This window comes from Thunnus albacares, chromosome 9, assembly GCF_914725855.1.
Source record: "Thunnus albacares chromosome 9, fThuAlb1.1, whole genome shotgun sequence".
Lineage (NCBI taxonomy): Eukaryota > Metazoa > Chordata > Actinopteri > Scombriformes > Scombridae > Thunnus > Thunnus albacares.
Window position 1 is genome coordinate 17,684,203 of NC_058114.1, and position 25,288 is coordinate 17,709,490.

Consider the following 25,288-nt stretch of genomic DNA (forward strand, 5'->3'; position numbering starts at 1 on the left):
GCAGAGCTTATAGCCCAAGTGCATATATTCCTTGATGACAAAAGAGAACAGAAGTAGGTTATTAATCCGGTCATTCATCCTCCAGTGACAGACTCACGCATGAAATCTGCACCTAGAGTACAGCTGATGAAGGCTCACTCATCTCATGGTCTTCTCATGAACGCAAATAATCTTGCTTTTAATTTGACAAGCTTACATTATTAACTTCTAGTTGACATTGCGGATGTATGTGATGTGCTATTGTGTGTAGCTTTGTATATGGTATTATGTGTCCTGTCCTTTTTGCTTTGTACTGTTTGTTGTTGTGCTGTTATATGTTTTAATTGTGACCTGCCTAAAGGACTGCAGATGAAAATTAGCTATAAGCTAACTCTGGTACAGTACATCAAATGGTAACATTTATGTTTAACATTGTATATGGTCCCAATAAATACATAAATAAATAAATAAAAGCCCCGGGCTAGAGTACTGAGTAGACTGAAACACCTACTCAACTCTAGTGTCATCCCTCAAATCATCTGGACAGCTACATGTTACAGTATTTACTATTAAGTATACAGTATTCATAATTTTCATTGATAGCCTTTCACTGTGAATGAAATGCTATCAAAATGCAACATGAAAATGCTTCAAGGTAAAATTTTTCAGATATAACAGCGTGTTGTTATGCTAACAACATATATCAACGTGTTATTCATTATTTTTCTTATTGAAAATAAATCCCATTAAAAGACCAAATTCAAAAATGTGTCTCTTAATACTGTTTGACTGGTTCCTACTGAAGACATATACCTTTAAAATGGGTCACAAATGCATACTCTTGTACATTAAAATCATGTCAGTGTAGCTTTTAGCAAACATTACTCAAACTGAAGTAAACATGGCATTTGTTGTGAACTATTTTCAACCACAGATTAAATGTTAAATGGACTGCACTTATATAGCGCCCTTCTAGTCTTCCGACCACTCAAAGCTCTTTACACTGCATGCCAACATTCACCCATTCATACACTGATGGCAGGGGCTACCATACAAGGTGCCAACCTGCTCATCAGGAGGGGAACCTAACACATTCACACACACTCAAACAAGAGAGCAATTTGGGGTTCAGTATCTTGCCCAAGGACACTTCAACATAAGGATTGGAGGAGCCAGGGATCGAACCACCAATCCTCCAATTACTGGACAAACCACTCTACCTCCTGAGCCACAGCTGTCCCCATAATTAATACACATGTGGTGTATTAAGCAAGTACTTTACAGCAGCAAGGTGTATATGGGACTGGCTCAAAATAAACTACAGTGCCATGTTCATGGTAATGAAGGATCATGTCACCCTCAGTGATGTGTTTTTAATAGTTTCTGGACAATGCAGGTCTGTGGATCAGAGGAATAAGCTATATCGGGCTTTAGATACACAAGCGCTACTTATTAGTGAGATCAGTCCATTGTTGGTTTTGGTCTTTTCATGGGATTTGTTGCCCATGTGTAGCATCGACACTAGCCCTCATTAAGCTGTAGTTTCGGTGAATAGCTGGTTGTAAAATATTCAGTGTTTACCCAAAACACTGATGTTTTTAATTCATCAGCTTAATTATAAGTTTCAGTTTGTATGACAGTTCATTTGAACGCTGAAATATAGCCTGTGTCCATTAGGCTCTGTAATTAACCAAGTCACACGGTTCCAGTGTTGTTGGTTGTTGATGTTGTTTAAAAGATCAGCTCTAAAGTAATTATACTCACAGCTGTATTGAGCACCCTCAACTGTGGAAATAAAACTTTATGAAAATACAGTTCATGACTTTTTCTTTGAGTAGATTTCAACTGAAATTTAAATTACAGTATGGGTATAACCAGTTGGTGAAGAAGTACTCAGATTATTTAGTTTAGTAAAAGTAGCAATACCACACTATAAAAACTAAAATAAATTACTAAAATTGTATTAACAGCAAAATGTACATGAGGTATCACATGTTAAAGTACTCCTTTTACAGAAAAGCTCCTCTCTGTTATATTACATAATACATTTGATGCATTAACATCTCAGTAGTAGTTCAGTATTGTAGTTGCTTGAGGTGCAGTAAAGTTTATCCTAACATACATGTAGGTTTCTGGGTATCTTGATCTCCAAGGTGAAGAGACTACATCCATTTGCCAAGTTCACCATCGTAGTCTAACATTTGCTAATTAGCACTAAAAACAGCGGTTAATAGGAATTTCAGTAGTTTTGGAGGTATTTAGTCATAAGCCAAAGTATTGGACAACCTGATGGCACTAAAATGAAAAGTCAAGGGATCACCAAAGTTATTAGAATTTATCTCCTCTTAAATATCTGGAGCAAATTATAAATGAAATCCCTCCAGAAGTTGTTGAGATATTTCTGTGGTGATGGACCAACTGAAATCGTCCTGGAGCCAAGGTTCTACTGTGGCTAAAATTGCAGCATTAGGTGATCATACTGTATGCTTTGTGTGTAACGTCTTAATATTAAAAGTCCAATAACTTTCTCAGAAAGGTAGTGGAGTAGAAGAATAAAATAGCATTAAATGGAGCTGAAATACCTCATAATTGTACTGATGTACAGAGCTTTAGTAAATGTTACTTCCCACCACTAGGTATGAAGCCAAAAGAAGATAGTGAATAGCATTATAAGAGAGCTACAATGATTTCTGCAAGGTTTTGTGTAATTGTATTGAACTTGATACGCGCTTGACGTGCACGCTGTTTTATGGTGATAATGTCAACGTGGGCATGGCATCAGGTTCAAGAATGAAGCTGTACAAGTTGAGAGATGCAGATACACCAGCAGTCTGAGAGGCCAATTATTTCTAGTTTCAAAGGCTCTAAGAATGCTCCGGTAATTATCGAAAACTGAGCTTGTTCAGTTGTTGAAAAGCTGCAGATACTCTAGAACAATTTGCTCCCACTGAGTACCTAGACTAATTAACGTCAGCCTTAGTATTGAGAGAAAGTTTGTTTTTTAGTCATCCATTTACGTAAGCTACTTTGATTTACCACCTCAACTTCAAAAGTATTTTGAGCAGCTGCGACATGAGTTGTACCGTCGCTGAAAGGAAACACAAGTTTGAGGGACCTTGAGTGGTGCGCGTCTTCCTGCGGGTATTTAAAATGTCATCTTCAAAAGACCGGCTTTCTGAGACATAATGGAAGCAAGATAACAGCTATATTTACTGAAGTGATTTCATGCAAAATTACCACACTGCCTATGAAATACAAACAAGGATTTGCGTAAATACACAATGCACACAGTAAGCACACAAACGGAAAAACACCAAAACATACATTCACACACATCTGACACACAAATCTCCCACAAAGTCTAATCTCACCAAATCTTACTATTTAGCCTCTCCAGCTTAAAAACAACAACAAAAAAAGTCAAAGCATTCAGTCTAAGTTGGCAAGATGCTGCAAGGCAGAAAATCCCAACATGTCCACTGGGTGGATGAAGAACACAAAGTGTTCACACAAAACATTTTGCATTTACACAAGTGACAAATAAGGCACAAAATGTGACTGCGTATAAGAGTGTGCTTTAAACAAGATTTTTGGATCAAACTCTGGAAATTGTGAGCTGTGAGGAAAAAAAACCTTTTATGTAAGTCACTCTGGGATATTTACCAGACCAGATATGTTTATCTTCACTTTACTAGAGTGGACCTAGACACCCAAAGGATCACCAAAGAGGTCATTAACACCAGTGACCTGTGTCCGGCTTATTGTTGCAGGATAATGGCTGGGACAAAATGGAACTGGGGAGCCGTAAAAAAGACAGTCAGACACCTGAAGTGGAGTCATAAAGGGAAAAAAAAAAGGACTGCAGATATAGGAGGGGGGAAAAGCTTGCAGCTTGGCGAGGTTTGTGGCATCACCGTTTTTTAAATCCCTCTTGTTTTTGAAAAAGACAAGGTCACAATTTCGCCTGTTTAAGCCATCTGAGAGGGATTCAAAATGGCAACTGGCTCAATAGATTGAGCTGTGTTTTTTGGGGGGGGGGTTTTAGATTTCTTTAGTTTCTTTTGTGCAAAAGCGCAGAGCAGATCAGTCAGAGCTCTGTCCCTGTGAATCATCGAGGTTAAAGAGAAGACAGGGGATGATTTGGCATTTGAGTAACAGACAGCAACATGAGGGGAAGCTAAAAAATGAACGAGAGCTGAATATTAGACAACATCTCAGCGAGTGATGCATCTAATACCCTCAAATCTTCATTTGGCCTATATTTTATATATTACTGCCTGTTGAAATATGTATGATTACACTTTATCTTCCTATTTTGCATTAGAGCGGGAGATTAGCTAGCTAACCATTTTCCATAGAAAGCACTTGTTGGCTTCAGCTCAACACATGGATGGTTTCAACTATTTGCAATTTTTTAGAAATGCAAATACAAGGTCAGCTTCCTCATTACACAAATGGAATATCAAACAACTCTGAAACAAAATGGAGATTTAAAACACATAGGAGTGATTGAGATGAGACTGGGCAAAAAAGCATTCCCCCATGAAACAAAGCTCTTAAAAAGAGCAGGGCACGTGTAATTAAAGGAGTGGACAGCACGTTTGTGGTGTAGGCGTGCTTTGGTGCAGGTGAATGAAGAAGAAATGAGGAGAATAATGCTGCAAAGATTATGAAGAGATCTGCGAGAGACGGAGCAAGGTCAGGGGAGGAACAGGAAAGTGACGATGGAGGTTGAAGAAGAAGGAAACAAAGAAGGTGAAAAGAGAAATTGAGGCAGATCAATGTGGCAAATCGGAAAAGACTTTGAGTAGGTAAGGATGAGGCAAAGATGGAGGACTGGTTGGCAGAGGCTCCAGTCAAACCAGCTGTTCCCCCTAACACCGATGCTCAGCAGTAGACTAATAGGCAGAGTGAATCAGTGGCTCCGTCTTCTGTCTCCCAGGCTGCCTGGAGGGGCTGTATTGATAATATCCCAGCCTGCAAGGCTCAATCCATCCCCTGGGGCGCTCAGCAGCAAGTGGATGAAGAGTCCCCGGACGGTCTTTTGGCTCCACAGCTAGACACTGCAGCAGAGGAAGAGATGTGAACACACAGGAGGCAGGTACATGCATGCATAGACACACACACACGTGCACGCAAACAGGCACACTGCCCAAATGCCTTCCCCACACCTCATTTATTCTCATTTTGAGTCTCCCCTCTCACACTTGCTGCAGAGTGAGGGGCAGAGAGCAATGATCACAGAGGAGGCGAGGAGATGTGCGAGGGAGGGAATGGAGAGACGGGGAGAAAGAGAGGAGAGAGAATGACAGCCAACGCTGAGGATCGTTCTCCTCTCTCTTCTCTCCCATCAGAAGTGCCAGTCCAGCTGGTGGAGGTGCAGACCACCACTCACACCTGCCTGCTCCTCTCCATCTTGTTAGAGGCCAGATGGGAGAGAAAGTGACTTCCTGCTGTACTTCCACCACAGGGCTCGTTCCCTCACATTAATACCTTTACTGCTCGGCTCCATTTGTTACACACACTCAAGACACACACTCAGGGGGAGCCTGAGGCTGTGAATGATGGCCATATGCAGAACTGTGCTCATCTATAACCCCCTGTGGTTGGAACAAAGTACAGTAGACTCCTTGAGTGTTGAAACCAAGGTTAACATTTGGAAGTGGTGCAGTGCAGTCTGATTTAGCGGCTCTGCCTAGAAGTACACCCAGCCGGGGTCACCGGGACCATAAAGGTTAGTGAAGTGGGTTTATAGGTAGAAGGTCAATTGTTTAAATTTATATGTGTGAAAGCATATGTGTGTGTAAAAATCTGGCAGGGAAGGTGAACGAATAACTCAATGCCCTCTTCAAGCAACCACTGTGAGATGTCATGTGACTGCTCCACAGCCAACAGCAGCTAGCGGTCACCGCACAGCTCCCAGGTGTCAAAGTGTGTTAATATGTGAATGTGAAAGCAGATCTGGAAAAGCATGCATGCTCAGCACTACCCCTCCCCTGATAAATAGAGGTGGAAAACACAAGATAGTTGATGGGTGGATCAAAGGAGAAAACACTAGAGGATTCGCGGTCAGGCACACCAAACCAACACCAGCTTACCATTAAAATTCAAACAGGGCAAACCAAGGATATGGAGACTAATGCACAATGATTGGTGTTGGAAATGTGTGTATTTGGCCATGAAGCAAAACAATGGAAGATTATTCCATTACACAGGACACATCATTTCCTAGTTATTTTGTTGATTAATGTAGCATTTTGTGTTTGTGGAAGAAAGACAAAACATGATGATCTCTGCCTGAATAAACCAGTATAACCTTGAATTAGCTCCATATCCACCAGCGTTTGTGTGAGTGTATCTGTGTGGAAGAGACGATATTTATTATTTGATATCCCATTTATAATTAACCAATGTATTGACATCTTCCAGACATGAACTCACCTGGTCTTTGCACAAAGAATTTAGAGTATAAACCAAAATAAGAATAATTGAGAGATGCATCAGAGGCCAAATTATAGAGGAATGTCCAAATTAGGACTGCAACTTATGATCATTTTCATTATTGATTGCTCTGTTGGCTATTTGTGTGACAAAGCAATTACTTGTTTAGTTTATAAAATGTCAAAAATAGAGAAAAATGCAGATCATAAACTTCCCAGAGCCCTGGTGATGTCTTCAAATTGCTTGACTATTTTGAAGAACTTTAAAGATATTAATTTCACAATGATGTAACAAAGAGAAAATCAGCAAATCCTTCTCTTAAAAGTACATTTTGGGTTTGTTTGTTTTTTTTTTCCTTTCTTGGACAGCAAACAATAGAGAGACAACATGTGACAAAGGTCTCTGAACTGATTCAAACCTTGGATGCTGTGGTTCAGATCAGCACCTTAAACCCCTACTGTGGGCCAACAGGCTTTTTGACAAGCTGACACCAGTAAGTAATATAGTAAATAATATAATAAATAAAATAAATATAATAATTATCAAAATTGTTTTTGATAGTTTTCTGGCAATAATAGACTTATTGTTTCAGCAATAGTCCAAATTCAGGCCTCCAGTACAGAAACTTTTACAGAAAATTAAAAAAAAGAAATTAAAATCATTTTATTAAAAATCTATCACTAAGTATGAAATATTAACAAATGAACAAAAAGATATTACTATTTTATCATGTTACCATCTGTGAAATGTTTGAAATAAAGCAAGACATTGCTCAGAAAATGCAAATATGTGTGTGTAGACAGGCAGAAATATGTGTACAGTAAATAACTCGAGCTACTGGGAAAACCTGAGTGAAGACCATCCAGGCTCCTCCGTGTGCATGTGTTTATCTGTTGGTTTATGTGTCATTTAGAGGCAGGACCCCTGCTGAGAGCAAAGATGTTGTAAACGAGGCACCGCAGATAATGTATTGCAGCGGGTGTCATTGAATGTGTCCCTTAGAGAGTACACATAAAACACACAAACACACACAAATGTCAGAACACAGAAGCAGTTGTGCGGCCTGGAAAAACTAATAAAACACAGCAGTGAACATATGTGACCATGCTATACACACACATAACAGTACAGTGCATGCTGCCATTACACACACAGTGGGAAGCAGAGATAGCTAATCCGCACACACACACACACACACCTTTTCATACACAGGCTGTACACAAGCAATATTTGTCTGATAAGAAAGGTCACTTTTGTCATTTGAAAGCACACAAACCACTACAAGCTCAACTTTTAAAGCTTTTGTAGAGAGGAAAAAGGAGGGCAGCCGTGTCTTTGGACACCTCACTCAGGCAGTCATAATTACAGAACAAATCACATTGCTCTTTTCCCTCCATGTCATTTGAAATAGTGGATTAACCGCAAAAAAAGAGCAGATTTTTGAAGCCCGGGCCATCTGTGTTTGCGCAAGAGCATGTGTGTCTGTGTGCCTGCTTCTTTATCTCATCTGAACCATCCACCTCTCACACAGCTCCCATTCGGTTTTTTACTCTCCAAGCCGGAGAGGTCGGCTTAGGGCCCTGAAACTGGGTCATCTGGGTCTTGATTTAAAAAAAATAAAAAGTAAAATAAAATAAATTAAGGCTGGACACTGGCTGCAAAGCTGCCTGGACCACGTACAGATAGGGGGAAAAGGGATAGAGCGATTGGTGGTATGCAGCCAGGGAGAGTGATGAGTGGAAAGGTCAGGACAGAACAGCGCAGCCCCGTTGCTAGGGGAGATATTTTTGGACAGCACGCCAGAGTCATAGCGCCAGACCGTCAGCCTCTGCTCTCGTTCGGTTGCAGGGGCCACGGCCAAGGTGGAGGCCGGAGAGCCTCAAGGTCATGCCCTGCACCTCTTCTGCTGACAGAAAGAGGGGGGGAGAGAGGGACGGAGAGGTGGGGAGGTCAGACGAACCTGGACGCCAGGCTGCTGTTACAGGTCTAAATAAAACTGACTCCATTCTTTTTGAGTGCAGGCGTGGGCACATAACACATCCACTCAGGGCGGCTGTCAGGTCAAGATGGAACAAGAAAGGGCTGCTGGGTACACTCTTATTTCTGAAGCGAGTGACGGGTCAGGAGTGTCACCTGTCTACAGGGGCATCTGGTGTGAAATGTGATATCACTCAAGAGGCTGACCCAGATAGCCTCAGAGCTCCATAAGTAATGGATATCAGGTGGACAGGAAGTTTTAAAACCCATATAAGAGTTCTACAGCATTTCAGTTCAATGTTTATAATTAGTTCTGCTTGATTTTGCCTATTTTTTCAGCTCATACTTCTATTAATTTATAATGAATTATAATGAAATGAAATTAATTATAATGTAACTGTCTGCATTTCTGCAGGTCAAGAAATGAGTTGCAAGTGATCCTGCGAATAATAATTATACGACTTTATAGGCTATTTTTTGCTGCAATTACCTTGAGCTTCAGTCTTATTTACCTAAATTAGTAATGTGTGTATAGACAGATAGATAGATAGATAGATAGATAGATAGATAGATAGATAGATAGATAGATAGATAGATAGATAGATAGATAGATAGATAGATAGATAGATAGATAGATAGATAGATAGATAGATAGATAGATAGATAGATAAACATTAACTATAATCATTTTTTAACTATAAAAGCTTATTTGTATGTTAAAGGAATAAAATCTGCAGATAGATATGCAATTGTCAATATAGAAACAGTCGGGAACGACTGACTGCTCCTTCAAGAAAACCAATGACAAAAAGAGGGAATTTGTTTGTTTAAACATTTTATTGCTATGTAAAATTAAAAATCTCATACCTCCAATGAAAAAGTTCTACTTTTAAATAACACAAATAAAATCAGGCAAAATAAAAATATTTGGCATTATAAACTGATGTCCAGTATATGGGGAGAACTTGATTTTAGCAGTTTTAGCACAGCATTGCTGCTATTAGTCAGAGTTGTTATAAAATGTGCACTGTACTGTGTTGTACAGTCTTTTGGCGCACTACCACCTTTAATAGTCTAATAAATGTATCATCTCACGGGGTAGTACACAGAGCCAAGTAAACTACTAAACATATAACACTGCTTTTCTCCCTAACAACATTTAATACTGTATTTAATTGAGGTCCTATGGTAGTTCATGACATATTAACCTTAAATGAAATCAAACTTAACACATGGAGTAGATGTGCTTATTATTGGCACATCCATGTTATCCCTGGCACTCGCACCTACAGCGTGGCTGGGAAAAAAAGGCTGCAGCTGCTTGTCCCAGGCAGATCACCTCTGTTACAGTACAGTACATGTTGGGCTTATGAGCCCGGTCATTCAATGTGCTGCACAATCTCTGAGTGATGCAAAATGTTGATACTTAAAACGGCAAATGTGAAAGTGAAGCGTCTTCTTCTGAGCGCAGCCGATACAAAGACACAATAAATGATGACAAAATAAAAGTTCAAGTATATTCCAAACGCTGCTCCTCTCTCTAACGACTACATCTGGGTGACAGGCTAAACTCTATGCATGCAAATGCTACTGTAATGTGCACCCACTTAGCGGTGTCTTCGTTCTCTTTCTGTGACAAACTGCAAAGTGCATATTAGGAACCGGGTGCTCTCTGGGACTTCAGTTTGGCTCTTTACGCTGTGGCGTCAAAGTCAGCTCATTCTCTAAGAGGCAAACAGGCTTGGCATTACTACATCGACATTCTAAACATAGTGTTGCTTAATAATGCTGCACTTAATATCACACAGGTAAAACATGAAGCTTTAGCATTCAAAAGTTAAACATTTTTAGTTGTCTGGGCACCGCCTCTCTACTGTACTCTGAACTGCAAAAACTAGAACATAAAGTGACTGTTAAAACATTTCTTAACATAAAGCCTCTGATATAAGTTATGAAATAAATTAAATTCAGTGTAAATACAGAAATAAAATAAATGATTACAGCCAGCAAAAATAAGCTTTTTGTTGTTTTTTTTTTACATCCACTTTCTCAAACAAGGGATCGCTATGTTGATATCATTCCATATCTGCATTCTGCGTCAGCATTCACTGCATTCATGGAATATCTTACAAAATAAATAAGTACATAAATAAATAATCCTTGCATTGTTTAGTATTTTGTTATTCTTTCCTTTTACAGTACCATGACTTGTAACTGTACAGTGAGTATGTATAATACAGCAATTACAATGAGAGAGGAGGGGTAAACCCATTGTCTGGTATTACTGGAGGAGAAAGGTAGGGATTGAGGGTACAGGTGGTCTGCTGGTCTGGGCAGGGCCAACTAAACTAAACCGAACAAGGCCCTTTAGCAATCCCAAATCATCCGGCTTTTGTTGGTCTTCAGCAGGGGATTTGGCCAAGGTTGAGGCTCCATCCGGTGTCCAGAGTTGCCCCAAATTCTGATCCATACCGGGAGTGCTGAGATCGGAGTTTGGCTGGGTGAGAGTCAGGGGAGGGCGGTTGAGGTCAAAAGGCGAGGGTTTCTGAAGCCAGGGTTGCCACGGTGACCTCAGAAGTGGCCCATCCTGGCGGCAAAAAGGCTGCGGGAGCGTGGCATAGCCGAGGAGATGCGACCAAAGCTGGACGAAGGCCACTTCATGATGAACTGGGAGGTCACTGGCAGCAGATACCTGGACAGACGGACAAGAACGAGGGATGGAGGGATTAGGGGAAAGGATGAACATAATGAGAGGATTAGATATGCAAAGGTCACAATTTAGAGGTCAGGTCGCATTAGTGCTCAGCACGGAAACCAAATACCGCCCGTTTTTCATATATCAATTCTACCATTTATGGACATCTCACATTTGCACATCGCAATTTTAATAATGGCTTGGTATTCTCAAGATCATATGACATCCTTCCCATTCATCAAAAGAAGAAAAAAAAAAGTAAAAGTTGGAGGCTCAAATTGTGAGATCCATATGATCTTAAATATTTTCTGTAATGTACCAAATCTAAAATGTCATATACAACATAAAGTGCTATCAGTTACAGTTCTGTTTAATTGGTTTATATGCATTTTTATATATCTTCTCATATAGTAATAAATTATGGGCCTCACTGACAGAAGCAAGTCGTTTTTTCTTTTCTTTCAGGACATCTGAATTTTCAACTTTGACCCTTAAATTTTTGGTATCATGAACAGAAAATCCTCACCTATCATTCCGAGGCATAGACGTCAGTACCTTTCTAAGACTTTTCTATGACACCTTCCACCGAGACAGAGCAGTGAGGCAGCTCCTGCTAACAGCGTTCCAGTACCTGAGAATGAGACCAGTGTCAGGTTGAGATAAGAGTCAGGAGGGGCTGAACCCTGCTCCCATCTTCCTTAGTTACTGGAAATGAGTCAGATATGGTTGTCAGAGCAATGTCAGATGAGATGATCAAATCCTGGATAAGGTTAACTGAAGGTTATGCAAATGTTGGGGTTCTATTCAGAGGACATGAGACAGGGGGCAGGTTGAATTCTTCCAGACTGATCAGTTGGAAGAATGACTTACATTTATGGGCTTTTGCAGCACACTTGTCATTTTGCGTGATATTATACATTATGTGACCTTGTTGCCACATCCACAGCAAGGATCTTTAGTTAATAAAAAACTACATCTAATACTCGTTTAGTTAAACGAATACAATGGTCAAAAGAAATAGTCCCTGTGGAAACATTTAAAATGTGACAATCTAATCAAAAAGGAGCCACTGGGGTTGAGGATTACAGAGTGAAGAAATAATATCTTCTTTTAAGCTGGTGCAGAGATAGCACACTTTTCTCTGACAGCTCTCTTTACCTGTGAAATAGCTCTTGGACAAATTAGCTGCACAGCTTCTTCTAAAGTCAACCGGAAAGAAAAAAGAAAAAAAAACGTCGCTGAGGGCGTCTGCTTCAACATAGCCCCAGACCCAGGAGAGTTAGGATGGATTCAAATTAACTTCATTTAGTCCAACAAGAGTGTCCTTGAAACAGCTTCAAGTGGGCCGTAGGTATCCCTCCAGCACATCATCTTCAGCTGTGACTGGACTCATTGAACAAGGGCTCAGTCCAGCACCTCTTCTTGGACTTCTTCAATCAAACCCCAACAGAACAGTAGGGCAAAGTATGTTTTACCTTCAGCCTTTCACATCTGCTTCTGTTAGGTTGCAGTCTTAGAAGTAGCATTTAGTGATTTCGTTCCATGATTTTGTGTCACCCTTGGATTCATTTTGTCTACATTTCTTATGTTTCTCCTCCCCCTGTTCGGCACTTTATTCCAGCACCCTCTTCTATGAGATTCACCACGTATCCACAGGCATCCTGTTCGTCGACTTGTGGTGTGATTTCTCCTTTCTCCCCTCCATTTCCATAAGGTTTTTACTGAAAACCCAAGCCTAGACATGGAAATGGCTGTCAAAAAAAAAGAAGAAGAAGAAGAAAAAAAAGAAAATCAAATATTGAACATTCATTGGGGGCCGAGTGTGTGTTCTTCAGAGCTCCTCTGCTATTCACTTTGAGAATATTCTGCTCATAGAAAGAATCGTGGTGGTGGTAGTGGCGTGGGGTGGGGCGGGGTGGTGGAGCTTCTCACGTCCAAGCGGCTGCTGTCTCTGCAGGCTACATTTAATTGGACCCTCATTCGGCATCTTCCAGGTTCATCCTCCTTTTGATCATGAAGAAGATCTAGGCAACAACATGCATGCTTGAAAGCCAGAGGGAGGCTTGTTCATGCACTTCTGCTTTGCTTCAATCCATCAGTTGACAGGGAGACAGAAAGATACTCTCCTGCTCTACTCCTTACATGCAAAACTACAATCTACTCCTGTTCCTACTGACAGACCTTCCCTGCCACTCTTAAGTCCTCCATCGAGATGCAACTAGCATGGTGAATTAAGTGGAGGCCAGGCTGAATGACATAGCATGACTAAGGATGGAGGGGGAGACTGCTATGATAGCTGACGCAATCATAAACCAAGAGGTACAAAGAGGCTTGAAGGTTATCTGCAGCCCACATTCAGCTCAACACCCCAATTAACCCTAATTACCGCCACACTTTTCAGACACATGAAAGTTAATAGAATCTGAAACTTTTGTCAACATGGAAAAATTGTCTTTGGCTAGTGACAGTAATTCCAGGCTTAACAAGGAAGTCATTAGTGGAGCTATTTGGCTAGTTCCTCTCATCTGCCCACACAGACTGAAGGACTTTTCTAAGACCCATGGGAGGCTGTTGACACGCCTGATTAGGGCACTCCACAGAGGAAGGATGCTTGAACAAGAGCAGGCAGGTGTGGTCAACAATGGAGACCCAAAAGACCCCAGCTAACAGACCCACTTTGACATGCGCCAAAGGTTGAGAGTGCATGTGTGAGAGTGTATGGGTTTGTACGCATGTGTACATGCACCAGAGACAACGTGGACAATGTTGCATTTAAAGGAGCCAAAATTGCCTGCATATATGAGCTCTGATTTCAATGTGTGAAATATGTGAAGTAGTCAGACTGTGGGGGTCTGCCAAACATCAGGCTTCTTCTTCTTTTGTGTGTGTGTGTGTGTGTGTGTGCATCTGTGCACATTTGTGTGTGTATTTGAATGTATTTAATTTAAAAAGAAGAATGGAAATGGTAAAACTTTCATTTCAAAATTCCTCTTTTTCGACATTACTGTGTGCAAAATATCTGTCCACAGCCTTTAAGAAATGTCATACATAGCTTACAGGTGTCAATTATGGTAACGTTCCTGACCATGACTGATTAAAACCGGGTGCAGTAGGATATTTTACATTTCTTAGTTTTCATCTTTGGAATAAAACAACTCACCTAATAGCAATTAATTCTTGACCTACTGTTTCTCTCTTGGCTTTCTCTGACATTTAGTTTGGTTCAGTTGTGATGAAGAGATGAAAAAATACACCTAAAAATAAAATTACTCATTATTATTTAATCATATATTTAAAGGTTTAAGGATTCAACCCTGTTAAAAAAAACTAAACTAAATGGCAATATGTACATTTAAACAGTTTTTGGTTACTGTAATCATTACTCCAGATTATTTCAAAGTCCACAGTCTTTGTTTTGTTCAGCAGAAATTAACATGGGGCTTCAGCCAAATCAAGTGAATATCTTCCAGAATTACAGTTTACCTTTTTTGTACAAAATTCCCTATTTGTGTTTTCTTAAACAGTAAGAAAACTGTGTTAAGAGTATTTTTTTTTAGGGAATGACGACTGTGGGTGTTTGCCATCTCTTACTCAAACTGTGTTATGCAGGAATCTCTTCGCAGCCAATGTGGAATAGATGAACAATAACAGCTACCAAAAATAGTTTCAATGTGGGCATAGGAGTATTGTTTTAAGAAAGACTCGAAAAATGTGAACCGATCCTTTAAATTTGGTCATTTGATGTGAACACAGCTCGAGAGAAATATTTGGAGGTTAGCTGAGTATACTCAGTCACTGTGGAAGGACAGATGATTGTTGAGTAACATTCACATGACATCGCACATGCACACTCTCATACACACACAGTTTACCCTCTCATAGAAAGCTTATGCATCAATGAGAAAATAATCCTAATTGCTTCTCAACTATCTGAAGTGGCGTTGGGTTGCAACTGTTCCCTGCATGCCTGATGGAGAGATGTGAATCGCTAGTGTTGTGAAACTGCAAACCATACGATGCAAGCCGAGCTATTCTGTGTCTTCTTGTGACAAGAAGAGAGCGGTGCTTAGGTTGATCATGACACTGAAGCGGTGCAGGTGAGGCGCTCAGTTCCCTCTTAGGCCACTCGTACTGAAAATGCACTCAGGCTAAGAAGCTCTTGATAAAGCATTGAGTGAAAGGCATAGTTTAGCATGTGGCAGCGGGGTGATTGGCTGGTGATGTACAGCAAGCTGGCTGAATGGTTGCGGTGTTGACAAACAGAGCTCCAAGCAGTCTTAATATGCTTCCTTCTCCCATCTCCTTTCCTTCAAATATATTCCATATAATTTTGGACAATGAATAATCAAATACTTAAAATTACATCCCATTCTCTTGCTGTATAAATCAACCCAAACATCCCTTATTTGAATCTAAGTGAGGGAAAGGAGAGGAGACCATGCCAGACTGTTGGCTGTGCAGCCAAAGCAACCATCATTGGGCAGGTGGGACCAAGCCTTTGTTAAAGCTGTGAGGTGGAGGGAGCAGCAGAAAGCAGTGAATAGGGACGGTGCTGGAAGATGATGGGGGGGTTTAGCACAACTAAACCAAGCAGAGACCTGCGTCGAGGGGCGAAGAGACGGAGGAAGAAGAGGAAGAAGAAGCAGCAGCGACAGCAGCAGAGGTGGAGCCATGGGTAGAGGCTGGTCCAGCAGCAAATGGTAAGCTTTTTTACACAAACATATATAGACACAGAAGAAATAAGGAGAGACAGGCCAATGCATGCTTAAATAGACTCTCAAGGATACCTACTCCATCATTTTCATGCTCGCTCGACTTATTAAATCCCATTACAGTTATATCTTTAAATCGTCAACTGATAAATGTATATTCTTAAATCTATCCTCAAAACAAAACGGCTCAAGATAAGACAATCAACGGCAACAATATCAGAGTACTCAAAACATTAGAAATTCTACAATTTGTTGTATAAATACAAACCTCATACACTTTTTTTTTTTTTAAACAGCTGTGGTTTTTATAATGTAGGCGCTAAGTGATAGCCTATTAAAATATGCGCAAGAGTTATGAATCATGTAAAGCGAGGCCCCAGGAAAAAAGGAGCTCTCTCTCATAAGGTCATTTGCTGCACGGGCTCATCTGGGCTCTAATTGAATTAAGCAGGCCCCGGGGGGCCCCGGGCTAACCTGAGTGCTAATCTGTGGGCCATTATTTCCTGTTAACAGCACACTCCTTCTCTCCCTCTCCCCACCCTCCACCCTCCTGTCTGCCAGCCCAAAGCATATGTGCTTTAAAAGTTCACTCACTCCGAACCTTAGCTGTTGTCTCCTGCAGGGATCAACTTTAAAAATAGAATGAGGCTGACTTCTGTTTGTTTGTTTTATTGGGGTTATGTGATGAAGATGACGGCTCTAAGGGACAGGATGTGTTTCCTGAGATACGTTTAATGTTGATAACTCTTGAAATTTTCAAATCAAGGTTTTCTTGCCTGTGTGTCAAAGTGTGTTTCCTGTTTCATGTTTCATTATTCATGTATTCACTCCATTTGGTTTTATTTATTTCAGATCTTTCTAAAGGGAGTTTTAACCAAGTTTATTATTAAGCATCTCTGGGGTTCCTACTGCTTTAACAAACTCAGCCTTAACCACTTTACATCTGGACACCAGTATAAATATTCCTAACACCAAGGATGTCTCCTGTTTATCTTTATGCTGGTGTAGTATCCCGGTGATCTTAATAATATGCAGTGCATGTTTTATCATTTTTATGTGCGTGTTTTTTGGTATTATGATGACCATGTTCTGTACACGGTGCACTAGTTTAATCTGTAAACTAGGACAACGTAAAGCGTGAAAACTACCTACTTAATGGTCTGAAGACTTCATGTGACATTTGCTACACGACATCTGCTGCCCTCACTCTCTGGGATTTTCTTTTACGATAGTATAGATTTGCTTCTCAGGCATTTAGATTAATGCTCTTTCCAGAGCTAAAGCTCCAAATCTTGCAAAGGGACTTGTGCAACCTGAGACCTAACAGTGGACTAGATCAGGCTTCTTAAATCCTATCCTATCGTATGTATACTTGAATCTTATCCGGCCACCCAAATATATAACTGGTATCTATTGCAGCAGGAATGCTGTAAGAATCTTCCAAAAATAAAGTGTTCAGTGGGAAGACATCAAAGGGTTGGGTTTCCTTCTCACCTGGTGTCATCCCACTCTGGGCTGAGTCCGGTCAAAGAGCCACGGGACTCGGAGACAAACTTGTAGACGACCAACAGGCAGTCTCTACAAAGCTGGACCAGCCTGCGGCAGCATTGCAGCTCCTGGGGTGTCACCACCTCGCTGCTCTTACTGAAGATGGTCTCCCACGCTGAACTGGAGATCAGAAGAGAGGGCAAATTCACACACACATACACACAAAGAGTCAAATTAAGTTGGCAGTTATAATTTAGCATCACATAGATAACAGATTAGTATTTTATCAATATACACATCCAGACTGTACATATATGTGTATATAGTATATAATGTGTATGCATGATGGACGCCCACAGATTAAGTCTCATGTGACCTTTCACTGAACATGTGTTCATACATATTTGCATACACATCCCCTCTCTTACTCAGACATACAGGAAGACACACAGACACACAGAGGGAAAGGATGAAACAAATCCAAGTACAGTTAACCCCCTTTATAACCCCGGACATACCCCTGACTGTGAGAGAGCTTCAACAACTGAGACACACAACCCCGGGGGGTACGTTTGATGTCTACCCCCCTTTACTCCTTGGGAGGTAGGGGGTGCTTACTCTGAAAGGGTTCAAAACTGTGTGTTTCCATTCTCTTCCTCTAAGTCGTTTTTCAAAGCCTGTTGAATTCATTGCCCACAATAGCTGCTTGGCTGTTTGATTGTTGTTAAGTCCCTTAGATAAAATATCAAACAAGAGACAGAGGGGAGTGGGGGGGGGGTTGCACACGGATTTGGAGTGTGCTTTTCGAGGTGCACCGCTTCACTGTCGCCGCGTGACATCAGGGCCCCCTGTTGGGTTCATCCATGTTGGGGCTGTGGCCTGTTGTAGGGAGGGGCCTGACGATAGGCTAGCGAGCAAGCTGGAGCATTCAGGGCAGGCTGTAATTAGACAAAAGCTGCAAGGGGCGTAGCATGCAGGGGGTAGCTGAGGCTAGGCTAGGCTAATCCTCCCGGGCCACTACCCCTCCACATAGTCTTTACCAGTCTCTACCATTTTTTACGATGTCTCATTTTCAATCACTCTCATCTCAGCTTCTTCTCTGTCACTGCGTCCCTCCCCTTCTGTCCTTCTACTTATCATCCCCTTCATCTCTATCACTCACTTGCTCCCCTCCTCACTCTCCCTCAATCACGACTGCCAAGAAAGTAAGGTAAGAGGAAAATGGAGAGCTGTGTGGGCAGCGACTTCAGTTACACCCTCTGAGCCCTCTGTGTCGAGGGAAACACGGCCACTGAACAACTGAACTGTAAAGAATATGTAGAGGAGGAGATGCGGGAAGGTCACACCTTCATCACAGACGAAATGAAAAGCCGCCAGCACAGCAGCTGTCTGCATGTCAGGGTTGCATATGTGCGTGTTTCTATGCATGTGTAGGTCTATTTGAGGGTGCTAATGTGTCTGTTTGAAGAAATAAATGTGGAAACTAACTTCATGCATCTGAAGATGTCTGTCTTTGAGGGAAGCAAAATATGTGTCTAAGAAAGCCAGTGTGAACCACTGATGGGAAACAGAACAGTTGTGTGTGTGTGAGTGTGTGTGTGTGTGTGCATGTTTGTGTGTCTTGTCTGCAGGAGGATTTGGGATTTCTATACGGACATGATCAAGTGGGCTGTCACTGCAGTGACTCATCTTGTAGGAAGCCACTTTCTGTCGCATCAAAAAAGTATGAAAAAAATAGAAGAAAAAAGTAACCACTAGAAAACTTCAAAGTATCAGATAATAAACCAAAGTAAAAAAAAACCTACGAGGTCTTCATTCACCTTCTTCCTGCTTCCATCCTTCCCTTCTCCTTTTCTTGCTCTCACTTGTGAAAAAGCCCTGATTAACAGCCCAGATTTGTGACCTTAATTTGCGCTCTGTCTCCACAGAGTTACATGTTTCTTTCATCCCTGAGAGCTTTCAGGAAAGTGCAGCAGGGTCTGGTTGGTCTGTCAGTCATTCTCTGTCTTTCAGCTCGTGTTGCTTCCTCAGTCACACTGAATAAAAAAGACAAATTGTCCCCGCTGTCACTAAAACTTGAATATTGACAAGCACCGGGCTCACGGACATGGGAAGATTGCACAGTGCGTGAACTAGTTATGGAGATGAAAGACTGGCGCTATGCAATGAATAGAGTGGTAATTGGCCTGGCTGTGGTCATTTGTTTGTGTTGATTTTGAAAAACAAGATTCCATGAACACCTCGGTTCATTCAGGAGGGCTCTTCATGATACAAAAGGTCTTTTTTTTCAATGTCTCTGTTGAATTAATTTTATTTTTAGCACTGCTCTTGGCATGGCTATAGGAATTGGCAATGTTTGTCAGTTGGTCCACCATTTTGACAGATTGACATGAAATTTGGTGCGGATATTCATGGTGTCCAGAGGATGAATCCTCATGACGTTGGCAATGCCCTGACTTTTTGTCTAGCGCCACCATGCACAGACATTCATGTCCCCCTCAGGATGAACTTTGGAGACCCCTTCACTTTTCATCTAGCGCCATCATTAGGTCAAAATTGAATTTATAATTAAATTTAGCCAATACTTTGGTTTATGACCAAATATGTGCAAGACTGATAACATTCCCATGGGCTGTACTTTGTGATTAGGGCTAATTAGCAAATATTAGCATGCTAATAAGCTAACCTAAGATGGTGAACACAGTAAGCAATATACCTGCTAAATATTAGCATGTTAGCATTATAATAGTGAGAATATTAGCATGCAGATATTAGCATTTAGCTCAAAATACCTCTATGCCTGAGGACAGTCATCTCACCAAGCTGCTAGCATGGCTGTAGACCCTTAATATTGTTTTTTGTCTTGGTTGGTTTTTGTTTTATATCATATTCTAGATAAGATATTTAGGTTGTTTTTATTTATAGGTATTTAGATCAGTCTTTCATTTTGCTTATTGTGATATTTTGTTATTTTTCTGATTTTGATGGTTCTTCATATGTAGCAGATTCTTGACCTAAGGGCTAATCAAATAAATTGAAAAATAAATTGAATTTGAAATGACGGCAGCTATATTCATTTGTTTATCTTCATTTTAGCACAACCTTGTCTGATATACTCATTCAGAGTGTATATTGCTCAGGCTTACCCGGTGTTGGAGAAGCAGTTCCACAGGCCCTGGCCGTGACTCCAGAGCAGCCGGTTGAAGACTCGGTTAAAGAGCCGGTAGAGGTGCAGGCTCTCTATGTCTGGCTCCCTCCAGATCCGCTGCAGTGCTGAGCGTACATTTGTACGAACAATGTCCAACACCTGAGTGACAGAAAAGAAAGAGGAAGATGGGGAACGGGAGAAAGCAACAAAGATTTAAATCAAGCATGTGATAACGAGGGAAATGAATGCTGCAAGACAAAAGGTGACAGTATTTGTAATTGATATACGTGAGTTGGCATTTGATCCAACTGTAAAGGTTTTTCTTTTTATCTTCCCTTAAATTTAGCAATCACTGGAGCTAATGCATTCACTCAGTAACAGAAAGCAAGCTTGCATTTATGAATAAATACAGACAGATGCATACACACACAAGAATACAAACACAATCTGAACTATACAAAAACTAATTTACCTTACACACCACACAATGAGGGTTTGAGTTGGTTTTATACCTGCATTCATTTAAATGCATGCACAGCATATATATATAGTTTGTGTGTGTGTGTGTGTGTGTGTGTGTGTGTGTGGCTGTGGTTGAGGCAGGACAAAAAGTGCTGGGGCAGACAGTGGTGAGTATGGGAGAGAACTAATTGCTGCACCAACGTCAGTCTTGGTGAGAAGGTGTCAGAAGTTCCCAGGCGGTCTGAGGACACCTGTGCCAGCCTTCCATCTTCCCCTCTTCGTTTTCCCATCCCTCCCCACCTCACTGCCTTCTCTACCTCCCTCTTTCTTTCTCTTTTCACCCCACTCAGAGTGCAGCGCTGTGGCTCTTTTGACTTTGATTCCTTGGCTCCTCATTACTGACGTGCCCGTCTGACTGTGTGTGCGTGCATGTGTGTTTGCGATGCGAAGAGGCAAGATTTCCCTACAGCAATGAGGCAAGCGAGACACGCATTCACACTCAGACAAACTGATAGATGAGTAAACACACACACAGATATGTTTTGGTATGGTAATAAGATGGCAGAGCAGTGGGCGCTACATTCCTGACCTCTGCCTGCTGCTCATTAGGCTGCTCCACTCCAAATAAAACACCAGCTCGCATCGCCACAGCCCACAACACAGCAGAGCACAGTTCTGCAGAAAGCAGCAGCTGAGAGATCACATCATTACTGACACGCCTACTGGATGCTATTTCGCGTCTTGTCCCCTCTTCTATTTTGTTTACATCCTATTTGGTATCTGTACCTCTCACTCACTGCCTGACATGGTAATGATCTTCATGCTTGTCTGATACTTTTTAAAAGTTGTTCAAAAGAATTCAAAGGAACAGGTAGGAGTGGTGGCATTTTGTTAGGTTCACTGGTGTTCGATACAGAGAGACAGTACAGACGGTGTGGCAGCAAAGGCAGAGGAAGGCGATTTATATGTGTTTAAAGATAAATATGGTTAAAGACTTTCAGAATTGACATATCCAAACATGTAGCATTATCTCTGACAATAGTGTCTGATAACTTCTGTTATTAATTGTTATTAAAGTCTTAATAACTAGATCATGTTCATGTTCTCCCTCACAGACGCTCGCTCTATGTCTTTCTCAGGCACCCAGAAGTACCTGCTCACTTTGTTCTATCAGTTTGGTCAAGGACACATAGGTCTCTGCAGTTTAAGACCACATTTTCACCACCCTCTCCCTCTCCCCTTTAGCTCTCTTCCAAACCAATAGGCTACAACAACTTGGTGTTTCCTATTTCAAAAGTCCTCTTTTTCCCCCAGTTGTTAAATTGTCCCTCGGTGTTTGTTGAGGTTATAATCTGGTTCACTAAGAGAGCAGTGACATTCAGTCCACATTCTTGCAAATATCAAACGAGTTCATGTTTGAAATAATCAAGTGGCTACTGAAGACCTGGAATCCTCCAATTCTCTGCAGGGACAAATTCAGTGGTAAATCGGCTCTCTATCTTGCAATCTAATTCTGGCATGAGACTCACCTTCCGTTGTTTGGTTGAGTCCAACTTTACAAGCCAATAGGAGGCCACCTTTGGTTTATGGTATTTCCAGTTGTCAAGGATCTGTGGAAGAAAATGAGGGTAAAAAAATGTGAAAAACTATTTTCTGTACACACACAAAACCTGTGTTAATACAGATTTCTTAAAACTTAGAATTGCAATCAAGCAAATATATTTAAAAACACCCTCAGGGCATTTTATTAGTATATTTTTAACAAAAAAGAACAGTGCAAGTACATTACACTGCTATTGCATTTCATCCGTTGTTTCACTGCAATCCTCCGCCAAAACCCAAGTTATTACAATATTCTTACAGGCAGCCTCAATGACTGCCAAAAACAACAACAATAAAATCAGCAGGTCGGGCTAGAAAGACACCTACAAGGGAAAATTAATACACCTTTTTAACTTGAGGACAGACTTTGATGAAAAGTATTCTATAAGTGTTCCCTGTGCTCATTATACTACTCTATAGCAACCTGTCACTGCCATGCTAGGGAGCACCACGCTAGAGCACAGTTAAATTATTATTAGTACAACTGTATGAATGTGTCGGAAAAGGCAGAAGAACATATGGAGCTCATTCCCACAGTCACAGACTTTCTTTCACACATCAGCCCAAGCATGTAATGTATAACAATACCGAGTTCATCTATCTCTTAATGAAGTGGCCTTTTGGCTTTCACACATAGGTCTCTGTTATGGAGAAGTTCCATGGTCAAACATGACAGCACCATTATGGATCAAAGTGCAATACTTGTGCAATATCTGGCATCTGGCACACGAAACTAGGCGAAACAGGAAATATAATGCAAGAGGTGAAAGATAATTTACGGAAACGTATCACTGCCATGTCTTGAGAGGAATGCTCTAATTCTGGTGTCTGACCAATTTCCAGTTATTTTTCATAAAACATGTTAAAACGTTATTCATACTTCTCCTGGCAATATGTTTTATTCACACCCGAGTTTTGTAATTTCAGGCAGACTGCCAAGAGTCCTTTCTATGGAAAAATGACAAGGTAATTTTCAAACATGACACCAAGATGTAAAATTGACAGAGCATTTACAGAATACAGTGCATTGCAATGAAATTAGCTTTTGTGTGGTATATTTTTGTTTGTGAATGCAAATGTAGCAAAAACTGAGGGATACTAGTAAAATTGAATTGTGATCTTTGGTACCTCAGCAGAAAACCCCTAGGTTTCATTAGCGTGTCAAAAATCCTTGGGGTATATGTCGTTATGCTCAAAAGCTGTTGTGGATATTCCCATGCACTTGCTCCCAGTGCCAGTATCACTGTGTACCTATAGGCACTGTTATTGTTGCTGTGTTGACTTAGTCTACACCTCCCCACTGGTGCACATAAACCTCTCACGTAGCATGCTAGATCCCCTGCAAACAGTGCTCCCAATGGGAGGCTCTAGTTTAAACTTTATGTGTACACACAAACATGTGAACATGCACACACACAAAAAAAAAAACATTCCACAAGGATTCACAGATACAGAGCTATGGTATACAGCAAGCACTTCTGTTCACTTTCCAGAAAGTTACTTGTTTACTTGTTTAGAATTTTATCTCAGTAAGAACCTTATGAACCTTGTCTGGTAAGCTGCACGCTCATTTGTCACATTTGTTTCATATGTGCACAAATTACCCTCAATTAATGCATGACAAAATGCACTTGATACATTTCACCTTTCAATGATTCCAACTGCAACAAAAAAAGCAGGTTTTGAGTGAAGATAAAGGAGGTAATTACTCCGATACAAACACATCATTAGCCCAATTAGACCTCAACTTTAAATCATGGAAAACATAAAATGCCAAAGATTGTTTTTATGCCAAGTGAACACTCCTTCTATCCTGAGGGGGAACACTAAACAGTACAGGTGCAGTCGCTCATCTGTGTTTCCATGGTGCTTTCATTAGGCTTTGTTAACAGTACAGGTGCGGTGGTAATTGTCTCTCACGACCCCGACACACCCAGTTGTCACACACAAACAATTGTTGAGTTTTTTTTTTTTTTGCTGTTATTAGGAAGACATTGTATTGGTTTACATTAATTCTCTGGTGGCTTGCCCTAACTTAACCTTAATCAGAAAAACTGCACACAATTGTTATTAGGAATGTCATGTCAATCATGAATGCTGCATGTAATCATACAAACTGAGATAATGCTAATATTTGCAGGTCAAGTTCTGTTTGCAACGGCTCCTTCAATACCCAGTATTCTCTGTGTCTATTCTCAGAATGGTGTGATGTGTATCCCAAATTTAAAAAAACCCAAAAACGATACAAATACAAATCACATGAATTAATCACTAAACTAATAAATTGTGTATTTGTTGAATACTTTGAAGTAAACAGTTTGCTTTGTATAATATTTGCTTCTTGTATCCTCTTCTTCACATCTCACATCCAAGAAATTAGCTTAATTCCTAATTCTGTGATTTATCAATTATCTCTATTGTATAAATTTTGTTGTGTCCTTCCAGTTGGTAAGTCTCACTTATTTCAGTCCAGGACAGTTTACTTTCTGCAGGGTCTCTCGGCTCACCAGGACCACTTTGATCAGACCACATCTGGTGATACAATATTAGCACAGTTAAAACAGCAGTTGTGAGAGGGACCACTGACCTTGTACTTCAGCCTGGGTGTACACAAATAAACATCCTCTTTTGTTCTCATGTAGTACCCTGAAAACAATTTTGTCCCTTAGTGTGTTGTTTTGCTGGTATTTCTGTCATTAGTCAACCTGGTGAGGACAGTCTGACTGGCTGCTGTCCTTTCAGCACTGCGGGAGCTGTGGTGCTGAACGGACAGCTGGTTCTGAG

General features: G+C 40.8%; 1 protein-coding gene across 3 annotated transcripts in view; it reads right to left on the reverse strand.

The window, feature by feature from the left end:
• Positions 1-9,215: 9,215 nt before the first annotated feature.
• Positions 9,216-25,288, reverse strand: part of ttll7 (tubulin tyrosine ligase-like family, member 7) — a 76,596-nt gene continuing 60,523 nt past the window's right edge. The window contains exons 18-23 of one of the 3 annotated variants that reach the window (XM_044361465.1): positions 22,432-22,512; positions 20,439-20,599; positions 17,299-17,472; positions 15,691-15,797; positions 11,619-11,723; positions 11,002-11,089 (exon numbers count right to left, since the gene is read on the reverse strand). In XM_044361465.1, the coding sequence (XP_044217400.1) occupies positions 11,641-11,723; positions 15,691-15,797; positions 17,299-17,472; positions 20,439-20,599; positions 22,432-22,512 (606 nt within the window). In that variant the 3' untranslated portion in view covers positions 11,002-11,089; positions 11,619-11,640. Of the gene's footprint in view, positions 11,090-11,618; positions 11,724-15,690; positions 15,798-17,298; positions 17,473-20,438; positions 20,600-22,431; positions 22,513-25,288 lie in introns of all 3 variants that reach the window. The other 2 variants (XM_044361467.1, XM_044361466.1) reach the window with 2 other exon arrangements.